Source organism: Mirounga leonina, unplaced genomic scaffold (assembly GCF_011800145.1).
Source record: "Mirounga leonina isolate KUSES-001 unplaced genomic scaffold, KU_Mleo_1.0 Mir_173, whole genome shotgun sequence".
Classification (NCBI taxonomy): Eukaryota; Metazoa; Chordata; class Mammalia; order Carnivora; family Phocidae; genus Mirounga; species Mirounga leonina.
The window spans coordinates 70,530,379-70,552,500 of record NW_023270447.1 but is presented as its reverse complement, the minus strand read 5'-3'; the positions used below and the strand labels follow the sequence as shown (position 1 = coordinate 70,552,500).

At 45.8% G+C, this 22,122-nt stretch overlaps 1 protein-coding gene across 1 annotated transcript; it reads left to right on the top strand.

The window, feature by feature from the left end:
- Positions 1–19,396: 19,396 nt before the first annotated feature.
- Positions 19,397–19,697, top strand: LOC118020276 (60S ribosomal protein L27-like). The gene has a single exon (XM_035020200.1). The coding sequence runs from the start codon at positions 19,397–19,399 to the stop codon at positions 19,643–19,645; it is 249 nt and encodes an 82-aa protein (XP_034876091.1). The 3' UTR covers positions 19,646–19,697.
- The last annotated feature ends 2,425 nt before the right edge of the window (positions 19,698–22,122 follow it).

The window sequence follows — 22,122 nt, the reverse complement described above, 5'->3', positions numbered from 1 at the left end:
GTGGCTAGACAGCAGAAAGGACCACCCAAGGCCTTGCTGGTTGGCAGGGGTGGGTAGACTAGAAATCTTAGCCTCCATTCAGCCCTAATTGCCCGTGGCTCTGGGCGCTGACCCACTTGGAGGTGGGGCATGGATGGCCTGTCCTCTGGCCCCCAGAGAGACATGGGCCCGTGGGAACCACCTTTCAGACGCTGAGTCAGCGCTGCCTGGTGGGGGAAGCCATACCCACCGATCAGCAGAACTGGCGCCGGTGCCCAGCAGGCAAGGGGGGCACAGCCCCACAGAGGCCGGAGCCTCTGTCTCTGCAGATCAGCCTCTCTAAACCACCCAGGCGAAGCCCGCTTCCCCACCCCCACCCCCCACCCCGAGCAGGCCTCTCTGAGCCCTCTCCCTACCCCACCTCCCTGGGCTCCCAGCGCCAGCCCAGTCCTCAGCCCACCTTTCAAGGCCATCAGGACCCACTGCCCCAGCCTCCCCGCCAGAGCTTCTTCCCCCGGTGTGCAGGCAACCCCGGTGTCCTCACTGCCCCCACATGTCCTGCAGATTGACGGGCATTTGCACATGCTGTTCTCCAGTCTAGATGCCCTTCCGTTCCATCTGCCACTTGTCCCACTATTTCGAAGCCAACTCCGGGGTTCTTTCATTCAGATAGTAGTCGATGGGGCTGCTGAGGTGCCAGGTGTTGTGCAAGGGACCCACGCTTTCCCAAACCACGCCCCCCGCCCCCCAGCATGGCCTCGGCACCTCCTCCCTGGACTCATCTGGCCCTGCCCTTTCACCCAGTATTTCCCTTATCTGAGAGCTTGCCTTCCTCCTCTGGGCTGGAAGTTCCTTGAGGGCAGGGACTGGGTCTGCTCCATCAGGGGTCTTGTCCCTCCTGGTACCCACACCTGGTATAAGGTGGCATTACAGTTTGTGGAACGGGTGAGTTAATATGCCCTGTTCTTCCCTCTCCACTCGGCTCCCAAGACAGCCCTCCGGCCCTGACCTCCCCAGCCCCAGGGGACGGAAAGGCTGGGGGAGCCCGCGTGGTGGGAGGCAGCTGGAGGTCCTCCTCCCGGGCGGCAGCCCCTCAGGGCCAGCCGCCTCCCGGCATCACCTGAAAAGAATGCGGGGCTCCCGATAAGCGGCCGCCTTTGTCTCATTTCCTGTTTGCCAGGACGTCCCGGGCGGCTCCCCTGGCCGGCCCGCCCGTCCCCAAGGAGCCAAGGCCGGCGCCCCCCCTCCCGGCCCCCCGGGACGAGGGCGCGCGGGGAGTCCCGAGCAGGGGCGGCGGGGGCGCCCGTCCACCTCTCCCCCCTGCGCGGCTTCGGCCGCGGGGGGGACGCGCCCGGCTGCTCCCACCCCGCTGGAAAAACCCCCGTCCAGCCTGGAATTTTCTACAAGGACCTTTGGCGGAAGCAGTGCGGGGTGGGGAAGGGAGGGGACCAAGGGCGCGGCCGCGTCCCGAGGAGGCTCAGGCTCTGCCAACCCTGCCGGGAGGAGCGGCCGACGCAGGGTGGTCGGCCCAGCCTTTCCTCAGTTCGTCCGCGGCCCGCGGAGGAGCCCCAGGCCCGCCGGGCCACCCTAGAGCGGGAGAGGGTGCGGGGGAGGGCTGGGCCAGTGCCTCAGGACCCTCCATCAGCCACACCTGCATCTCTGCTGTTGGGAATAGGCAAGGGAAGCAAACTTCTAGGGCCCCCAACCCACACCTGCCCTTGGGTGGTTCATGAAGAAATCCTGGCATCCTGGTCCCTTGCTCTGTGTCCTGAGAGTAGTCCCTTCCTCTCTCTGGGCCAAGGGCTTGGGTCTTTGGACAGACCGGGGTTTGAACCCCTGCTCTGTTGGTTACACTGGCCATGAGTCATCTTGCCATCCCAGAGCCTCTGTTTTTCTCTTTAGTGGGGATGATAGTACTCATATCCTGGTGGTGTTGGAGGATTACAGGAGACAAAGGGTGCCAAGCACAGAGCACAATGCTTGGAACCTATTAAGGGCTCAATAAATGGCAACAGCTGTAATCATTTTAAGGGCGTTGGACTTGATAATGCAAAGGCTTTTCATAATGAGCCCAATAAATATTGAGTGCTTAACTACAGCCTTCTGCTAGCGTATTGTTCTGAGTGCTTTACATGTATGATCTCATTTAATCCTAGAAACAGACAAACTCCTATTTCCTTATTTTGCAGATAAGGAACAGAAGCATAGGAGAGTCTGAATGTTGGTTGCTGCAGGATTCAAACTCAGGCGGTCTAAATCCTCACACTAGTCCGTCTTGTATTAGTAGTGTGGGTGATTGGTAGTGATGGTCCAATGTCCCTTCCCAAGTCCTTTCCCTGTTTGGAAAACTCATTCATCCTTTAAAATTCAGCTGAAATATTCCTCCTCTGAAAAGGCTCTCGTGGCCCCCATCTTCTGGCCCACCAGGGACTCCAAGATATATCCTTGGCAGAGACAGAGTACCTGTTGACAACCTTTGTTCCCACAAAGGGATGAAGCAGGAAGGACATTTTTTTCTTAGCCCCATCCTTTCCTATCCACTAAGTGTTCTGCTCGGGCATTCATTCTGGTCTCCTGTGGGGTTCTGTGGGGCCCCAGGGCACCTGAGTGTCGTCTCCCCGGAGCTGCTGAGTTACATCTCTTCTTGAGTACTAATGCCTCACGTCTTCCTGGCATCTTGCCAAAGCCCCGTCCTTGCCTGGTGCCCATTAAGGGAAAGGAATTCATGCTTACTGAGCCTGCAGTGGGCCAGGCCTTGGGCTGGGCGCTTCACAGCTTTAGCTCATCTGAAGTTAGGCACACCGCTGTGAGAAAGTGTATCTTTGGAAACCAATGCCAACCTGAGGTGACTCTCAGAATCTAAGGGAGAGGCGAACTTCTAGACTGTGAGCAGAGCTAGTGGGCCCAAGCGCTGCCAGAACCAGGGACCCGAATACTGCTGGGACGACTGATTGTCCCTCTCTCTCCTCAACCTTTCTCTCTACAAACTAACTGCCATGAGGAAAGGACATGGGGCCAGTGACACTCCTGAACCTTTCGGCCCAGAGGCATTTTCTCAGTTCTGATTCATAACAAAACAGAACAGACCAGGGAAGGCTTCTGATTGGCCTGGCTGGAGGCAGGTGTCCACCTGTGGGCCAATCACCTGTGGTTGGGGGACAGGATCATAGGAGCAGGGACTGTCCTTGCTGCAACAGTGTTTGGAGGAGGAGGAGATCCCCAAAAAAGGAGAGGGCTGCTGTACCAGGGGAAGGGAGCAAAGCCGAGCAGATGGCAGAACAATGTCCACCACAGCTAGGGACTACTGTTACTGCCATTTGATTGACAAGGAAGTCGAGGCTCAGGGAGGGGGGTGACTGGTCAGGTCATGCAGTGGAGAAGTGGTTGAGCTGGATACAGACCACACCGCCTTCCAATGGATTTGTAGATCAAGCTAGAGAGATGCCTTTGTTAGTCAAAGAGGGATTCCTACCCCCCCACACACACCCGGCTTCTCGCTGCTGAGCCCTGGGAGATAACTTCTAGAATTCCACCCACTTCATGAAAATTCTGTGACACTAACCTGGGAGGCAGTCTCTTCCCAAAGTGAAGCAAGGCTGAGTTCCAGCAGCCCCTGGAGAGCAGAGTCCTGCTTCCTGTTCCAAGGGGCGCAGCGTGGCTCACATCTCACCGCAATGAGATGGTCAACAGAATATGTCACTTTTAGATCAGAGAGATGGGTGCCAAGTGAGCCAGACTGGACATATGCTATAGGTAAGGACTGTTATTACCCCCATTTACAGGGAGGAAACCAAGGCTGGGGGGGGAGGGGCGGAGGGAAAGTGAAGTGTCTCCCCCAAGGACACATTGCTAAGAGGTGGTAGAGAACTTCAGTTGTCACACCCCAAAGCCTGGTTTTCTCTACGCTCTGTCCTTGTGCACACACAGTCCCTCTTCATCTAGTACCCAAGCAGCTCTGTGGCCTCCAGCTCCAGACACATGACCGGGATCTGAAGTTTGGGGCTCACAGAAGCTACTGGTCAGGGGACACCTGGAGGGAGGAGGAGTGAAGTCGGTCATGAACACTCAGGTCAGCTTGGCCTGGGGCTGCAGGGAGGTGTCAGGGTCTGCAGAGTGGGAGCCAAATCACTGCTCATCCTGGAAAGCCAGGTTCAAAAGCCTCCTCCTCTGAGAAGCCTTCCTGACTCTGTATCGTCATCGTCATGGTCGGTGTCTGAGCTCCCACCCCCACCCTACTTTCTCCAGCACAGTACTCCTTCCTGACTGTAGGCTTCTCTGGGCTCTCGGTATCGCCCATCCACTACTGGGCACGGAAGAGACACAGGAGCTGTTGGTCCGGAGAGAAGAGGAATCAGTGAATGAATGGATGGACACCGGCAGGGCCAGGGGGCCCGGTCGCCCTTGGCAGCAGGGCCCCCTAGTGGCCGAATCCACAGGTCGCCCTGCCACAGCCCAGAGAGAGAGTGAAGAGAAGGCAGCCAAGCGGACTCCCGGAACTGAGCAGCTGTTGTGTGTTGTGTATTTTACATACATTCCCTCATAACTGCCCTGTGAGGACTGGAGACTGGCCCAAGTGGACAGAGAAGGGAGGGGCAGACCTGGGAATGGATCTCAGTCTTGTTGGCCTTCTGCACCTCTCCCCCAGATGTTGTGCCCCTGCCTGGCCAGGAGAGGCTTTGGCTCTGAGGTTTCCCTCACCTGCGGCACCATCCTCCCCTCCTGCCTCCACTCAGGCCGTCCTGTCTCCCCCCAGCAACACACACTCCCTTGGAAAGCCTCTACCTTAGAGCAAGACACACCCAGGCTCAAATTCCAGCTCCCCTGGACTCCCTGAAGTTCACTTTCCACTCTGAATCTCAGGTTCCCAGCCTGTAAAATTGGAACAGTGATCTGTGCTATCCCTGTGAGCCCTACATTGAGACTTGCCCTAAGAATGAGGAAATGAGGGAAACAAGCTGGGCCCACTGAGTGTCAGACAGAAGAAATTGGTATGTCATGAATCAGAGCAGAGATATCCAAAGTCACCTTAAAGGGCCAGGCTGACGCGGCCCCGCTGCAGCTGACGGGCATTAGGTGAGAGTATTGATCCATCTAATGTAGTGAAGCATCCTCAGACAAAAGTGAGTCCCCATGACCCCAAGATACTGAGTGTGTCCAGGGAGAGGCAGCTCTGGCCATTGGACTGGTAGCCACGCTGGGCATGTATTGAAATGGTCAAGGTGGGTGTTACCGATGGGCTTTGAGTGCTTCCTTTCCCCACGGCAGGACGATGCTCTGGACACCTGCATGTGGTGGCTCTCTTAACCTGGAGCCATGAACCCAGGGTCTCAGCCTCAGTCGTCTTTGAGAGTAGGCAGATCTAAGAGTGAGCCAGGAGTGGGAGAATAGGGAGAGGTGGGGCCTGTGGCCAGCACGTGTCAGGGAGTGCACACCTGCCTAAAGGGATTCCCAATCGATGACTTAAAAACACGATGCTAACCTGCAACACTCAGGGCCCCAACAGGCAACAGATGGCATGCTCTAATTAGGGAAGTCGGGGCAGAGCTTATTTCCAAAGGGACTAATGACAAAGCAGGGTGTAGGGGAGTCACAGGAGAGAGGGGAAGATCCTGGGGGAGCAGCAGCAGAGTTTTTAGCCCTAGACCTTCAGGGTCAGAGGTGACCAGGACTCAGATGGAAAGAGCTTCCAGAGCAGAGGTGCCCTCAGGGAGAGCTGGGGAATAAATACCTCAACTCCCCCCCTTCCCTCTGTCTCACCCCCTGCTGGGGCCCCCATTTACCAAAACCCCACAGGATCCCCAGCCGTGGACTTTTAAATGAACAAAAATATACTTCTCTCTTATTTAAAACACCGTTTTTAGAGTCTTTGTAAGATCAGCCCAACCCTAACCATACAATCATAAAAGAAAACTTCTGCCAAGAAGATATAATAATCATGAATTTATGTGTCTCATGAACTTATATTTATTTTGGTGAAACCATATAGAGCAAATCTGGCAGAATTGTCAGGAGAAAGTCATGAGTCTATAAACAAAGTGGGAAGTGTTAATTAAACTTTCGTAAAACCAATGGCTCAAGTAGCAAAACATTAGTAAGGATACGGAAGTTTGAACAATATAATTAAGGAGCTTCCTTCCTAGGTAAACATAAACTTCACAGCCCCCACACAGAATATCCATTGTTTTCAGGCTCAAATGGAACATTTAAAGAAATACCACATAGGTGGCATAAAGAAAATTGGACGATTTTTTCAAAGAATCAGTATCACTGCCCTGTTCTCTAATTCCAATATCATAAAATCAGAAACCAACAATAAAAAGTTGGTCAAGGAAATCCAAAACGTTTTGTAACTTAAATGCTCATTTCTGCATAATTCACCACATAAGGAGAACCTCATAATGGAAATTACAAGATATTTAAAACTGAATAACAATAAAGCTAAAGTGGAACTTGGAGGGAAAATTCTAGCCTGAAATGCATTTATTAAAAACAGGAAGGATTGGGGTGCCTGGGTGGCTCAGTTGTTAAGCGTCTGCCTTCGGCTCAGATCATGATCCCGGGGTCCTGGGATTGAGCCCCGCATCAGGCTCCCTGCTCAGTGGGAAGACTGCTTCTCCTTCTCCCACTCCCCCTGCTTGTGTTCCCTCTCTTGCTGTCTCTCTCTGTGTCAAATAAATAAATAAAATCTTTAAAAAAATAAAAAATAATAAAAACAGGAAGGATTGGCAACAATGAAATAAGTGTCTAACTCGAGACTTTAGGACAAGACCATCAGAAAACTCGAAGAGAGCCAAAAAAAGGAAATAATAAAGCAGAAAGGACCGCCATGGAAACCAACAAAAAGTTGAACTCTTTTAAAAAAGGGTTAGTAAATTCTTTTCAAAGCCTCAATAAAATAAACAAATTATTAACACATACTACACAATATCGAGAACAAAAAAGGAAGGATGGGACTGGAGATGCAAACAAGGTTTTTTAAAAAATCACTTAAAAACACCATGGGGATCTTCAATTCTGGCAGGATGTCAAATGAAGATAATAAGAAAAACCCAGGAAATGAACCCAGAAGGAAGAAGTAGCTTGTAAGAAGTGGAGAGCAAAAAAAAAAAAAAAAGATTAAGCATGGGAAATTCAAATGAGCATGGACTTCATAAGAACAATTTTACAGACTGATTTGAGGAATAAAATAAACAAGGTAAGACTAAAAACTAGGGAACAATCAAATTATAGGCAGGAAGCTATGATCAGAGTTCAAAAGTATTCTAAGGCCCTTGATTCTTCTAGAGGAGGATATTGATTAACGTTAGACTTTGTTAAGTTGAAGTGTGCATGTTAAAAATCTGAGCATGACTAATGAAAGAACAGAAATAGAATGTATTCTAAACCCGCAGAGAGGAAACAAAGGGATTGAAGACAGTGCAGCCCATCTACCTCCAGGCAGGAAGTGACAAATAAAAGAAGCAAAGGAGAAACTTGGTGTGGCTGCCAGTTTCCAAGATGGTCTCAGTGACCCCTGCCTTCTGGGACCTATGCCCATGTGAAGTCTCCTCCCCTAATGTGTGAGTGGGACTTAGTGACTTGTTCCTGTGCCATAGAATATGGCAGAAGTGATGGTATGTCACTTCCAAGCAGGGCTGGCTTTCTGGGAGTACAACCCATGCTTTCACAAAGGGCACTGTCCCCAGAAGGGCTCCATGCTTGGATTAGTGCTCTGCTCTCGCTGACTTGAAATTCCTAATCATTTTTTATTTTATTTTATTTTTTTTAAAGATTTTATTTATTTATTTGACAGAGAGAGACACAGCGAGAGAGGGAACACAAGTAGGGGAGAGGGAGAAGCAGGCTTCCTGCCGAGCAGGGAGCCCGACACGGGGCTCAATCCCAGGACCCCAGGATCATGACCTGAGCAGAAGGCAGATGCTTAACGACTGAGCCACCCAGGTGCTCCCCTAATAATTTTTTAATAAGGGACGCCACAAATTATGTCGCCAGTTTTGCTTCCAAGATCAGGTTATAAATAGGGCTGCCAGATAAAATTCAGGAAGACCAGTTAAATTTAAATTTTGAATAAGCAATGAATTATTTTTTAGTATAAATATAGCCTGTGCAAATATTGAAATATTATCTGAAATTTAAATTTAACTGGGCATCCTGTATTTTTATTGGCTAACTCTGGCAACCCTAATAGAAAAGACCCATGGCTTTCATTTTTGGTGGCTGTGTGTGTGTTATCTCTTGGATCGCTCACTCAAGGGAGGCCATATCACAAGCCATGTCACAAGCATGGAGAAGTTCAAGGGGCGAGGAACTGAAGCCTCCTGCCCCTAGCCATGGGAATGAACTTGGAAGCAGATCCTCAACAGACCCTTCAGATGGCTATAGCCCAGCCGACAGCTTGACTGCACCCTCCCAGACACCCTGGGCCAGAATCACCTGGCTACGTGGTTCCCAGATTCCTGACCCTAAGAAATGAGGTGAGATAATAAATGTTTGTTGTTTTGAAAGGCTCAGTTTGGGGGTAATGATACACGTGGTAAATGGAAAACACAAAAGAGGATTTAGAAATAAAATTTTAAAAGCCGGTAATCACAACAAATGTAAATGGACTGGTTTCACCAGTTGCTAGATTATCAGAGGGAAAGAAAACCCATAATTGAGCTGTATGCTTGCTGTTCATGAGAGACATATCTAAAACAGAGGGCGCCTGGGTGGCTCAGTTGGTTAAGCGACTGCCTTCGGCTCAGGTCATGATCCTGGAGTCCCGGGATCGAGTCCCGCATCGGGCTCCCGGCTCAGCGGGGAGTCTGCTTCTCCCACTGACCCTCCCCCCCTCTCATGCTCTCTCTATCTCATTCTCTCTCAAATAAATGAATAAAATCTTTAAAAAAAATAAAAAATAAAAAAAAATAAAACAGAGCTATGGAAATACTGAAAGCAAAGATATGAAAAAAGACACCATCCATTGTCTGACCAACAACGTGCCTGAAACCTTTTGCACTTCGCTACTGAGGACGCCCAGTTTTTTTCAGGGACTAGGCAGAAATCTATTGGTCCAGGAGGAGTGTCTGTCCCCCAGCCCCAGTTAATTTTCTCGTGATGTCAAAGTACGAGCCGCAGAGGATGAATCACGATTTGGTTGAAGCCAATTGTAGAACCTCTTTTCTCTCCTTTCGGTGATTAGGGAAAAGATGCTCATGTGCCCCTGTTCTGGAAACTGGGATGTAAAGGGAAATCTGGGAAGTGCTTTTTTCCTTTCTCCTTCTGCCTGGTGCATGGACACAATGCCTCAACATGCAGCAGCCCTTTTTGCAATCTTGACATAACCGTGAGCACCAAGGCCCGCAGGCTAATGCTGATGGAGAGGAGACACCGAGCAAGCCTGGGTACCTGATGGCATCATGAAGCAGCTAAGATAATGCCAACAATGGCCTGACTTCGGGATTTTTGTTACTTAAAGAAAACATAGCCCAATTTATTTCAGGCTCTGTAGTTGGGTTTGTTACTTGCAACTAAAAGCATTTCTAATAGGCACAGCAGGCAAATACCAAGCCAAAGGGAGCTGGTGTAGCTTTATAAATAGCAGACGAAATGGACTTTAAGTTAAAAGGCATCATTATGGATAAGAGCGTCCTTACATAATGATTAACAAGAAAAATGTACCAGGGAGATATAATTCTGAACTTCTTTGAACCTTCTTTGAACCTAACAGCCTAGCCCATAGATTATATAAAGCAGAGTCTGGGGGCACCTGGGTGGCTCAGTCAGTTAAGCATCTGCCTTCAGCTCAGGTTATCCCAGGGTCCTGGGATCAAGCCCTGCGTCAGGCGCTCTGCTCAGCAGAGAGTCTGCTTCTCCCTTTCCTTTTGTGCTCTTTCTCTCTTTCTCTCTCTCTCAAATAAGTAAATAAGATCTAAATAAAATTAAAAAAATAAAAATATATAAAGCAGAGTCAGCAAACTTCTGTAAAAGGACAGATAGTAAATATTTTAGACATCGTAGGCCATCCAGCCTCTGTTCAACTACTCAACTTTGCCATTGTAGCAAGAAAAAAGTCACAGAGAATGCATAAACAAATGAACATGGCTGCGTTCCAATAAAACTTTATTTATAAAAACAAGGAGTGGGCCAAATTTGGTTCACAGACCACATAGTTTGATGACCCCTGATAGGAAGTGAAACTTGAGGCAATTTCAAAGAGACATGGATGGATCCATAATCCTCCTGAGGATCTTATCTTTCCTTTCTCCATAGTTACTAAATCAAGTGGCCATAAGATTAGTAAATATGTAGAATATTTGAATAACACAATTAAGAAGCTTGATCAAACAGAAAAATTGGCATTCTTTTCATCCAGTGTGAGAACATTTACAGAAATTGTTCCCATACTAGGTCATGAAGCAAGTCTGCCAAGGAGTGAACTGATGTCACATAGACCATTTTCTACGACCACAATCCACTGAAATGAGAAAACGATAACAAAAAGGTAAACTTATGTTTGAAAGGCGCCTGGGTGGCTCAGTCGCTAAGTGTCTGCCTTCGGCTCAGGTCATGATCCCAGGGTCTTAGGATCGAGCCCCGCATCGGGCTCCTTGCTCAGCGGGGAGCCTGCTTCTCCCTCTGCCTCTGCCTGCCACTCCCTCTGCTTGTGCTTCCTCTCTCTCTCTCTCTCTCTCTGTCAAATAAATAAATAAAAATCTTTTTAAAAAATTTAAAAAAATTAAAATCAAATCTCCAAATACTTAATGGGACAAAGAAAAATACAAAATATAAGAACTGGTTGACAACGAAAGAATTACATTTTGAAATTTCAGTGCAGCTAAAACAGTCCTTGAGGGGATGTGCATCCTTTTAAATGCCTATATTAAAGATTGCGCCTTAATAAAGATTGCACATTAGTGACTTGAGCATTCAATTTAGGACGCGAGAGAAAGCATAATAATGCCGCCCCCCAGTAGCAGGAAATAATAAAGATAAGAGAAAAAAATCAATAAAACAGAAAACAAAGAACCAACACAGATGATCGATAAAGCAAATGACTAATAAAAAGATACATTTGTAGCAGGACTGATTAAGAAAAAAGAGAAAAGGCCCAAATAGATAATGAAAAGAGGGAGTTAGCTAGAGAAAGATTTTTTTTTCACCATAAGAAAAACTTTGTACAAATAAATTGGAAAATGAAGATGCAGTGGGTAAATATCTACAAAATATAAGTAATCAAAACTGACTTAAGGAATGAAAATGAGAAATAAAACATAATACTAAAGAAATAGTTGTTCAGATTGTTCTTTTAAATCTCTCCTGGATCTGTAGTGATCATATCCTTTTCATTCTTAGTATTTACTTATTTGTGCCTTTCCTTTTATATATATTGATCAGCCTCGGAGGTTTTACTATTTTATTAATCTTTTCAAAGAACTCACTTTTGGCTTCATTAATCCTCTCAGTTGTATCTTTGTTTTCTGTTTTATTAAGTTTTGCTCTCATCTTCATCATTTCTTTGTCCTGCTTTCATCAGGTTTATTCTCTGGTTCTTTTTAATTTAAGGTATAGACTTTTTCAGCATCCCTGTCAATCATCACCCCCATTGTCCCAGAGAAAGCCACTATTCTGACTTTTGTCATTGTAGATTAATTTTGTCTGCTTTAAAAAAAATTTTTTTAAAGATTTCATTGATTTATTTGAGAGAGAGAGAGCAAGTGAGTGAGAGAGTGAGCATGAGCTGGGGAGAGAGGCAGAGGGAGAACCTCACTCCCCGCTGAGCAGGGAGCCCGATGCGGGACTCCATCCCAGGCCTCTGAGATCATGATCTGAGCCAAAGGCAGACGCTTAATGACTGAGCCACCCAGGTGCCCCAATTTTGTCTGCTTTTAAGTTTCATGCAAATAGAATTATGGAGTATTTACTCTTTCTGGCTTCTTTCCCTCAACATTCCGTCTGTGAGCTTCCTCCGTGTCATCGCCTGTTACAATAGCTGTGTGTATGTGCTTGTGTATGATGTGTTTTGGGGTGTAGCATCCCATTGTATGAACATACTACAACTTATTCATGCATTCGACTGCTGATGAACATTTGGGTTGTCTCCAGAAGTGTGTTTTTACATTTCCAAACATGATGGAATAGTTTCTTGCTATCAATTCTTAAAAGCATTTTGGTCAGGGCGCCTGGGTGGCTCAGATGGTTAAGCGTCTGCCTTCGGCTCAGGTCATGATCCCGGAGTCCTGGGATCGAGTCCCGCATTGGGCTCCCCGCTCTGCGGGAAGTCTGCTTCTCCCTCTGCCTCTCTCTCTCTCTCATGAATAAGTAAATAAAATCATTAAAAAAAAAAAGCATTTTGGTCAGAGATAATGGTGTGTGTGACTGGTGTGTAAGACTTGCTTTATGGCCTAGAATGTGGCTCAGTGTTTGTTAAATGGTCCACGTGTGCTTGGGAAGAATGAGTGTTGGGCATTGGCTTCTCTTTATGTCAGTAAGTTGAGCTTGTTTACTGTGCTGTTCAAACCTTCCATGCCTTTCCTAATTTTTTTTTGATTAGAAACAGCACTCAATAATAAAGAGAGGTGTTTTAAACTATCCCACTTAGAACTGTGTATTGTCGATTTATTATTACTACTAAAATATAGCTTGTATCTACCACATTACCTTTTGCTTTCTGTTTGTCTCACCTTTGCTCTACATTGCGTTCTCCTTCCTTGCCTTTTTAAAAGTAGACTGTTTTTTTTTAATTTTATATAAATATATATTTATTTATTTACTTAGAGCAAGTGAGAGAGAGAGAGAGCATGAGCAGGGGGAGGGGCAGAGAAGCAGGCTCCCCGCTGAGCAGGGAGCCCGATGGGGGACTCGATCCCAGGACGCCGGGATTATGACCTGAGCCGAAGGCAGGCGCTTAACAAACTGAGCCACCCAGGTGTTTGTTTTCTTATTCCACTTTTTCTGTCTGCTGGTTTGGGAGTCATTGATCCTCTTCCTATTCTTTGAGTGACTCCCTTAAACTTCACCTTGCACCCTTAGCCCGGCTTATATTCAGTATCCCCACCGTCCTGCCAAACGGTAAGAGCACCTCGGAACACTAACCCTGATATCCATCCCTTCCACCTGCCCCTTCCAACGTTCATTTCTGTCTGTCCTTTTCTCGGTCCACAAATTTGCTTTCATGCTCAAAATGCCATATGTTTGTTTAGGCTTCCCTACATAGTTATCACTGCTCTTTCTCAACATTCCTTCATCTCACAGTTGTCTTCTTTGATCATTTTTCTGCATTCCAAAGTGCATCTTTGGAAGTTCTTTTAATGTAGGTCTGTTGGAGGTGATTTAAAAAAATTTTTTTTTTAATTTTGAGATTACTGTATCTAAGAGCTGGGGAGAGCGGCGGCCCTGAAACCATTTTAACTCCCTTGCAAGGTCCCCGTGCAAAGGAGGAACCTCGGTGGTTTCCCCATCCTGCTCCGGCCGCATCAGCTCCTGGTTGTGGTGCTGAACCCACATGTGCCCGAGGTAATGCCCACTTGAAATGTGTACCCCTCCTAGCTCGGTGTTCGGCTCACGATTTTGTTTGTTGTTGTTTTTTTTTAAAGGTTTTTGTTTGTTTTAAAGATTCTATTTATTTATTTGACAGAGAGAAAGAGCTCGCACAAGCTGGAGGAGCGGCAGGGAGACGGAGAAGCAGGGTTCCCGCTGAGCAGGGAGCCCGATGCGGGGCTCGATCCCAGGACCCTGGGATCATGACCTGAGCCGAAGGCAGATGCTTAACCGACTGAGCCACCCTGGCGCCCCCATGCAAGCTTTTATAACTTTGCTCCTTTTGTGCATATCCTTGAGCGGTCGACAGTACTGTTTTGCCTGTTTTAAATCTTCATATGATGTTTCATATGCTGCACGTCTCTCTGCCTTTTCTGTGCAATATCATGAGGTTCGTCCATGTTAACACACAGCATCTCTCTTAGACTTGGGCACCTGGGACCCTGGACCCCCACCCCCGGCCCTCCTCCATGGGTTAAGGAGTCAAGACCCACCCACAATCCTGCTCTCCTTCTTCTAAACCCTGAATCCTGGATTTCCTCTGCCCCCATGGCCCAGAGCCTCTTTCCAAGGCCAGGGCAGTAATTTCCCTAGAGTTTTCCTCCTGAGGTGACCACGCAGCCAAATCCACCCTAATTCTAAGGGCTGGCCAGGGTGGCAGTTGTGGGAGGGTGGGGTTCGTGGACGGAGTTGGGACAAATAGACTGAAGAGTCCACAAGCATGTGTGCGTGAGGTTCCTCATTGTGTAGGATGGAGCCAGAGTGGGAAGAGAATAGAAGAGGGTCCTCAGCCGCCAGATTACCCTTGTCCTGGGCCTCATAAATGTTAGGGGCAGCCTATCAATCAATATATATCTCTCCAGTTCGTTCATCTTAACTGTCTACTTTGTAGCTCTAACAAGATTGGCTTGTACATTATTCTGTTGTTTCCAATTTTCCACTCTACATGGTGTTGTAATGAACATTCTTGTACTTGTCAAGAGCTGGGATTTATGTCCAGAATTGAATTGCTAGGTTGGAGAGTACGCACATGCTGGACTTTACTCGATTTTGTCAGATTGTTTTTCAAAGTGGTTATAATTAAAACTCTCTTTAGCATTTACAAGAGGCCCATTGTTTCACATATTCCTCAACACTTAATATAGTCGGACTGGAAATGTTGTTTGTGTTACCAACTTGAGGTCTGAAATTCTGTCTCGTTGTTGTTTTAATTGGCATTCCAATAATTACAAGTAAGGTTAAACATCATTTCACATATATTTGTATTGTTTACTTATTTATATCTTATACATGTTTTTCCGTTGAGTTGTTTGTAATCTTTTTACTGATCTGTAGAACTTCGTGATGAAGCCTGGATACCACTGCTTTGTCTATTGTGTTCATTATATGTGTATCTTCTCCCAGCCTTGTGGTCTGGGTTTTGTTTGTTTCGTTGGTATATTTTGGCTATACAATACTTTGGAATTTTAATGTTGTCAAATCTATCAGTATTTTCTTTATTGTTTATGCTTCTTAAACTTGGTTAAGAATTCTTCAGTCATGAGGTCTAGAAAAGATTTTTATTTCAAAGTTTTCTTTTTCATATGTAGTATCCCTCTGCACTGACTTTGGTGATCAGAGAGATATAGGAGTGCAATTCTCTTTTTTCCACATGGAAAACCAATTTTCGCACCACCATTTATTGGAAGGAACTGGTTTAAGTTTTTTTTTTTTTTTAAGTAATCTCTACACCCAACATGGGACTTGAACTCATGACCCTCAGATCAAGAGTTGTATGCTCTACCGACTGAGCCAGCCAGATGCCCCATAAAAGGAACTGGTTTAGGGGCGCCTGGGTGACTCAGTTGGTTAAGCATCTAACTCTTGATGTCAGCTCAGATCTTGATCTCAAGGCCATGAGTTTGAGCCCTGTGTTGGGCTCCATGCTGGATGTGGAGCCTACTTATAAAAAATAAAGATTAAAAAAAAGGAACTGGTTTAAATGCCCCTTCTGACTTACGTTGAACCTCCAGTCTGCATACCTCTGTCTCTGAGCCCTCCATTCTGTCCCATTTATTTATTTGTACATCCTTCTGCCAATATCTCCCCGTCTCAATTACTTTAGTTGGATAAGTCCTGACATCTGAAGGGTGATTCTCCTCACTGTGTTCATTTTCTTCAAGGTTGCTTGGCTACCCTTGGCTGTTCCTTCATATGACTTTAGGATAATGTTTCCAAAAATATTAATTTAAAAAACACTTTATTTAACCTTTTTTTTTTTTAAAGATTTTATTTATTTGACAGAGAGAGACTCAGCGAGAGAAGGAACACAAGCAGGGGGAGTGGGAGGGGGAGAAGCAGGCTTCCTGCCGAGCAGGGAGCCCGATGCAGGGCTCAATCCCAGGACCCTGGGATCATGACCTGAGCCAAAGGCAGACACTCAATGACTGAGCCACCCAGGCGCCCCTTTATTTAACCCTTTGACATTGAAATAAATTTATAGATTAATTTGGGGAGAATTCATGTCTTTACAGTCAAGTCCCTCCTTCTACAAGCAGGTTATACCTCTCTATTTCTCTGTGTCTCTTGAATGACCATCAATCAAGCCTTCTAATTTTCTCTATAAACATCTTGCACATCTCTTAGATTTATTCTTGGGCACTTAAGGGCTTTTGTGCCTTTTATAAATAGCACATGTTGTCTGTCATTGGTATTTAAAAGTGAGATGGCTGAACCATCCAGAATGTAAAGGGTCTGGGATTTTACCCCAGTCAGACTCTTAGCTACCACAGTATCAGGGATGCCGCAGAAGACACGAGACTTCTGGGTCAGAGACAAAGGACATCATTGCTCATGGCTCAGCAAGAAGCATGTGCCTCATGTTTGGGCCAGCAACTCCTCTGGCTCCCCAAGTCCCACAGGGGTGCTGCACATGGACTCAACAGGTTTGCATATTCACTGAAGAACACTGAGCTCTTTGCTGCAGAGGAAGACATTATCTTCAATACACTGGACAATAAGCAAATCTGCCTTCTGCTCCGGAGGGAGATAATTACTCTATGTTCTGAAGATGGTTGATATAAACATCCTTGAAGAGATTGTCTCCATCCTCCCGCCCCCGCCAAAAAAAAAGATAGTCCCAAACAAAAGGTCAGTTAGAGTCTCTGTTTGCAAAGCATCCAGAAATGCAACTGACCCATGGAATATTGTCTCTCAACATGAATCCTCTCAATAATTTTAACAGCTTGCTTGTAGAATCTCTTTGATTTTCTAGGTAGACAATCACATGATCTACAAATACATGATGACCATTTTGTTTCTTCCTTTTCAAAAGTTTGTACCATTTATTTCCTTTTGTTTCCCTTATTGCACAGGCTAAGGAATCCAGGGTAGCTTTGAACAGAAATAGAGATAGTGAATATCCTTTTTAGGTTTCTCATTTTAAAGTAAATTCTTTTAAGTTTTTATCATTAAGTGGTACTTTTACTGCAGGTTCTAGAAAAATACCCTTTACCAAAGTATCACATTAAGGAAGTTCCCTCCTAGTCCTAGTTTGCCAAGAATTTTTATAAACTGCTTTATTTTATCAAATGCACTTTCTCCATCTGTTTTATGTGATCATAGGATTTTTGTGTCTTTTAATCCGTTAATGTTGAGACTTAAAATAATAAGGGCGCCTGGGTGGCTCAGTTGGTTAAGCGACTGCCTTTAGCTCAGGTCATGATCCTGGAGTCCCAGGATTGAGTCCCACATCGGGCTCCCTGCTCAGCAGGGAGTCTGCTTCTCCCTCTGACCCTCCCCTCTCTCATGCTCTCTTTCTCTCAAATAAATAAATAACATCTTTAAAAAATAATAATAAGGGGCGCCTGGGTGGCTCAGTCGGTTAAGCGACTGCCTTCGGCTCAGGTCATGATCCCAGGGCCCTGGGATCGAGCCCCACATTGGGCTCCCTGCTCGGCGGGGAGCCTGCTTCTCCTTCTCCCCCTCCCCCTGCTGGTGTTCCCTCTCTCACTGTGTCTCTCTCTGTCAAATAAATAAATAAAATCTTTAAAAAATAATAATAATAATAATAAGGGCACCTGGGTGGCTCAGTCCGTTAAACGTCCAGCTGTTGGTTTCTGCTGGGGTCATGATCTCAGGGTCGGGGGATCAGCCCTGCATTGAGCCTCATGTCAGGCTCTGTGTTCAGCACAGAGTCTGCTTAAGATTCTCTGTCTCCCTCTTCCTCTGCCCCTCCCCCCTGCTTGCTTTCTCTTTCTCTAAAATAAACAAATATTTAAAAATAATAATAATTTTCTTTTTTTAAAAAAGATTTTTTTTATTTATTTATTTGAGATCGAGAGAGCACGGGTGAGTGGGGAGGAACAGAGCGAGAGGGAGAGGGGGAAGGGGAAAGAATCTCAAGCAGACTCCACACTGAGTGCCCCACGCTGGGCTTGACCTCATCACCCTGAGATCATGACCTGAGCAGAAACCAAGAGTCTGACACTTAACTGACTGAGCCACCCAGGCGCCGAGACTTAAAATAATAATTTTCTAATGTTGAAATATTCTTGCATTTATGGAATAAATCCAACTTGGTCATTATGCATTTTTAAATATGTTGCTGTATTTAGTTTGGTAGCTTTCTATTTAGGATGTTTGAATCTATGTTCATAATTGAGATTGACCTAAGATCTTTTTTTTTTAAGATTTTATTTATTTATTTGACAGAGAGAGAGAGAGAGCACGAGCACAAGCAGGGGGAACAGCAGACAGAGGGAGAGGGAGAAACAGACTCCCCACTGATCAGGGAGCCCAATGCAGGACTCGATCCCAGGACCCTGGAATCATGACCTGGACTGAAGACAGACACTTAACCGACTGAGCCACCCAGGTGTCCCTGACCTAAGATCTTGTCTCAAACTTCCTTGTCTAAATTGAATATTAAGGTTCTACTAGCCACAGAAAATGCAATGGGTAGTTGTCCCTCTTTTTCTACTTTTTGGAGCAATTTGGATAAGATATGGACTGCTTGCTCTCTGAATACGTACCTGAGCCCAAGGTACTTGATTGTTTTTTTTTTTTAAAGATTTTATTTATTCATTCGAGACAGAGATACAGAGAGAGAGAGCATGAGCAGGGGGAGAAGCAGAGGGAGAGGGAGAAGCAGGCTCCCTGCTGAGCAAAGAGCCGGACGTGGGGCTCAATTTCAGGACCCTGGGATCATGACCCAAGCTGAAGGCAGATGCTTAACCATCTGAGCCACCCAGACGCCCCAAGGTACTTGATTGTTATAGCCACGTGCCACCCCGAGTGGATGGGAGAGGCAGGACTGAGACTGTGAGCCGCTCCCTGTGAGAGGAGGGCCCGACCATCTGCTCCTGCAGGCGGTGAAGGAGGTTCAATTAGAAGGTCCCGCAGCTCCCACCCTAAGCCAAGGCCTTTGCAGTCTTCACTTTACATCATCAATAATAATTACTGTTTTACTTTATTCCCAGCATATCAGAATCAGGCCAAGGAGGAGAGGGACTATTGAAAGGAGACCTCCTTGGAAGCCCAAAGTGGCAGAAAGCTCAGGCAATTGATTGGCCAGTAATCAACACAGTAATTAACTAGAGAAATATTTTGCAAAGTATGGCACAAGCACCATCGCTGTGGATGCTATTTGGTGGCAAATAAATAAGCCTCTGTTATCTTAAGAATGATGTATATAGATTAGAAAATATAACTGTATAAGTACAAACAACAAGAGCTACAACTATAACATCAAATTTGCAGTTTGCTAGCGATGGTGTAGGACTAGCATAGTCAATTTAAATAAAAATAATACCATAAGTAAATATTCTTTCTACTGTAGGCTTGAGGTGGGCAAGTTCATGAAACCCGGGAAGGTGGTGCTGGTCCTGGCCAGACCCTACTCCCGGTCATCGTAAAGAACATGGATGATAACACCTCAGACCATCCCTACAGCCATGCTCTGGTGGCTGGAATTGACCGCTGTCCCCACAAAGTGACAGCTGCCATGGGCAAGAAGAAAACCATCAGGAGGTCAAAGATCAAATCTTTTGTGGAAGTTTATAACCACAGTCACTTCATGCCCACAAGGTACTCTGTGGACATCCCCTTGGACAAAACTGTCATCAATAAGGATGTCTTCAGAGACCCTGCTCTTAAAGGCAAGACCTGACAAGAGGCCAAAGTCAAGTTCGAAGAGAGGTACCAACTGGTGAGAACAAATGATTCTTCCAGAAGCTGCGGTTTTAGATCTATTTTGTTTCAGTCATTAAAAATACAAAAAAAAAAAAAAAAAAAGTAAATATTAACACAGGTAGTAAGAAGATATGGCAAAAATTGGGATGGTGGTATGAGACTAACCAAAGTTAGGAAATAATTCAAGGAAAGGCCTGTTTAATGAATAACAAGCCAGCACTGGCCACTAACAATCCCCTGCAAAAAAAAATCCACTACACATTAGGAACATACAGAGAAGGGAGAGATTAAAAAGTGAGAGGGGGCACCTGGGTGGCTTAGTCGGTTAAACATCTGACTCATGATTTCGGCTCAGGTCACGATCTCAAGGTCATGATCTCAAGGTTGTGAGATTGAGGCCGAGGTCATGCTCTGTGCTGGGCGTGGAGCCTGCTTGGGATTCTCTCTCTCCCTTTCCCTCTGCCCCTCCCCTTCTCTAATTAAAAAAAAAGTAAGAGAGAACCACTTTCTAAAGAAATTGAGTGATCTTTTTCAAAAGGACCAGAATTCCTACTCAGAGCGTTGGTGTCTAAAGTAAATCTCTCCTTATGTTGGCCCAGGGTGGGAACCTGGGTGCCCTCTTGCCTGTCTGCCCCCTTTCCGCATGCCCTAAAATGAAGCCTGCGGATTGATCTTCCCACTCAGGAAGAGTAAGGACAAATTAAAAACATTTTCAGACATGCAAAGATTCGGAAGGCTTTCCTTCCATGCACCCCCTTTAAAAATGTTATTTGAAGATATACTCCAGGAAAACAGAGACAAAACCCAAGAAAGAGAGACCAGATTCACCCAGCAGTAGAACTGACCCACAAGTGTAATGAGTAGAAATACCAGAGGTCCATAAAGCCATCAGTCAAAATTAGAACAGGAAGTCAGAGGGTTTGGAGAAAAGTGTCTTCAAGAAGAAAATGGGCTTCATTCAACAAATAATGTAATTAAGAAGCTGGGAGATTTTAATGACCGATTAAAAAGGCATATGTTTCTTTTCTCAAGAAGAAAAGAGAAAAGCAATTCGAAACTCCAGGAGAACAAAAACTCGTATAAGAAAGTCATGGTCCAAATATGAAGGGAATTAAAATATAACATGACTTCGAATATTGAGGGAGCGTGGGAAAATACATTTGAACTTGAAGCCTGGAGCACTTCCCCTTCAGGCAGCATTTAAATCATAAGACTATAGTTCCTTCTCTCTCTTTTTTTTTTTTAAGATTTTATTTATTTATTTGACAGAGAGAGACACAGCGAGAGAGGGAACACAAGCAGGGGGAGAGAGAGAGGGAGAAGCAGGCTTCCCGCGGAGCAGGGAGCCCGATGCGGGGCTCGATCCCAGGACCCTGGGATCATGACCTGAGCCGAAATCAGATGCTTAATGACTGGGCCACCCAGGCGCCCCATAGTTCCTTCTCTATGGGTCCCTGGATGCTCGTTAGCTCTTCAGAGACTAATGTTTACATAATCATAATATTTTTAAAAAACACTATTGATTTTCAATTTTTGAAATTCAGAGACGGACAACACACAAAACCAGAACACTTTCACTCTGGATACAGAACTAGTGGTTTAGCAAGAAGATTTAGGAGGAGGGAGGGCAAGTGTGATAAAGGATGTCTCATCTTGCACAGCAGGAGTCAAAATTAGATGGCACAAGAAAGAAGAGCTGAAAATGGGTATCTAACCAAACTCCGGAGGCATGGTACCTTTGCCAAACTTCTCATCTTTCATAGTTGGGCATGGTGCCAGACATTGTTAGCTCAGTACCCACCCGCCCTCCTTCCCTTATTCCTAGAATCCTTGCATTTCACTGGGCACGTGGCTACCCGGAGGAACAGTCTATTCCCCAGGCTCCCTCGCAGCCACATGGCATCAGGTGACCCCATTCAGGCCAACTGGATGCAAACAGAACGGGCATGCCTCTCCACGAGCTGGAATACGGGCGTGCTTGGCCATCTCTGACCCAGGCCAAGAGTTTTACCATAAACAATAATAGCTAACACTTACATATATATGTTAACTCTGTGTCGGGCAGTTCTCTAAGTGCTTGGCATATATGAGCTCCTTTAACCTAACAACGATGTGTATTCATTTCCCATGACAGCTATAACAAAATACCAGAAACCCAGCGTCTCAGAAGGACACAAATGTATTCTCTTACAGTTCTGGAGCTCAGAAGTTTAAAATCAATGTGTCGGCTAGACTGTTTCTTTCTGGAGACTCAGGAGAGAATTTATTTCCTTGTATTTTCAGCTTCCAGCGGCACCTGCATTCCTTGGTTCATGGTCCCTTTCCCATGTCACTACAGTCTCTCACTTCCATCATCACATCTCTGATTACTATTTTGAGTTCCTGCCTCTTTTTTTTTTTTAGAGATTTTATTTATTTATTTATTTATTTATTTATTTATTTATTTATTTATTT

Excerpts from the sequence above, each read along its gene's own strand:
- LOC118020276 (XM_035020200.1), top strand. The coding sequence starts at position 19,397 with ATGGATGATAACACCTCAGACCATCCCTACAGCCATGCTCTGGTGGCT.